Source organism: Egretta garzetta, unplaced genomic scaffold, assembly GCF_000687185.1.
Source record: "Egretta garzetta isolate BGI_Z169 unplaced genomic scaffold, ASM68718v1 scaffold73, whole genome shotgun sequence".
In the NCBI taxonomy this organism is placed as follows: Eukaryota; Metazoa; Chordata; class Aves; order Pelecaniformes; family Ardeidae; genus Egretta; species Egretta garzetta.
Genome location: NW_009259031.1, coordinates 1,153,389 through 1,153,681, shown reverse-complemented (window position 1 = coordinate 1,153,681; position 293 = coordinate 1,153,389). Strand labels below are relative to the sequence as shown.

The following is a 293-nucleotide window of genomic DNA, read 5'->3' as shown; positions in this document are numbered from 1 at the left end:
TGCCGGTGGCTCCCGGGCAGGGAGGAAAGCTTCGCGCCGCCCTGTTTTGTTGCCTCTCTCCCTCGCTGATGGAGGCCGTTCTGCTTCAGCTCTCCCGGATTAACCGGCATCAGTCGCCGATGGCATAAAAGCAGCAAGCAGAGCTGTTTTACGCAGGGAGCGTGTGAAGAGAGTGGGAGAACAAAAGCTGTTGCTCCCACATCAACCCTGCAGCTCGGCGCGGAGCGGCGGGGCCGGGAAGGCTGGAATAGCACAGCAGCAGCTCCCTGCACAGCTCCGAGATGCAGCTGCGG

The 293-nt window shown here is 62.1% G+C and overlaps 1 protein-coding gene across 1 annotated transcript in view; it reads left to right on the top strand.

Annotated features, from left to right (window-relative positions):
* Positions 1 to 128, top strand: part of ASPHD2 (aspartate beta-hydroxylase domain containing 2) — a 4,126-nt gene extending 3,998 nt beyond the window's left edge. Inside the window, 1 exon segment of the mRNA XM_009634749.2 lies at positions 90 to 128. Coding sequence (XP_009633044.2) covers positions 90 to 128 — 39 coding nt within the window.
* The last annotated feature ends 165 nt before the right edge of the window (positions 129 to 293 follow it).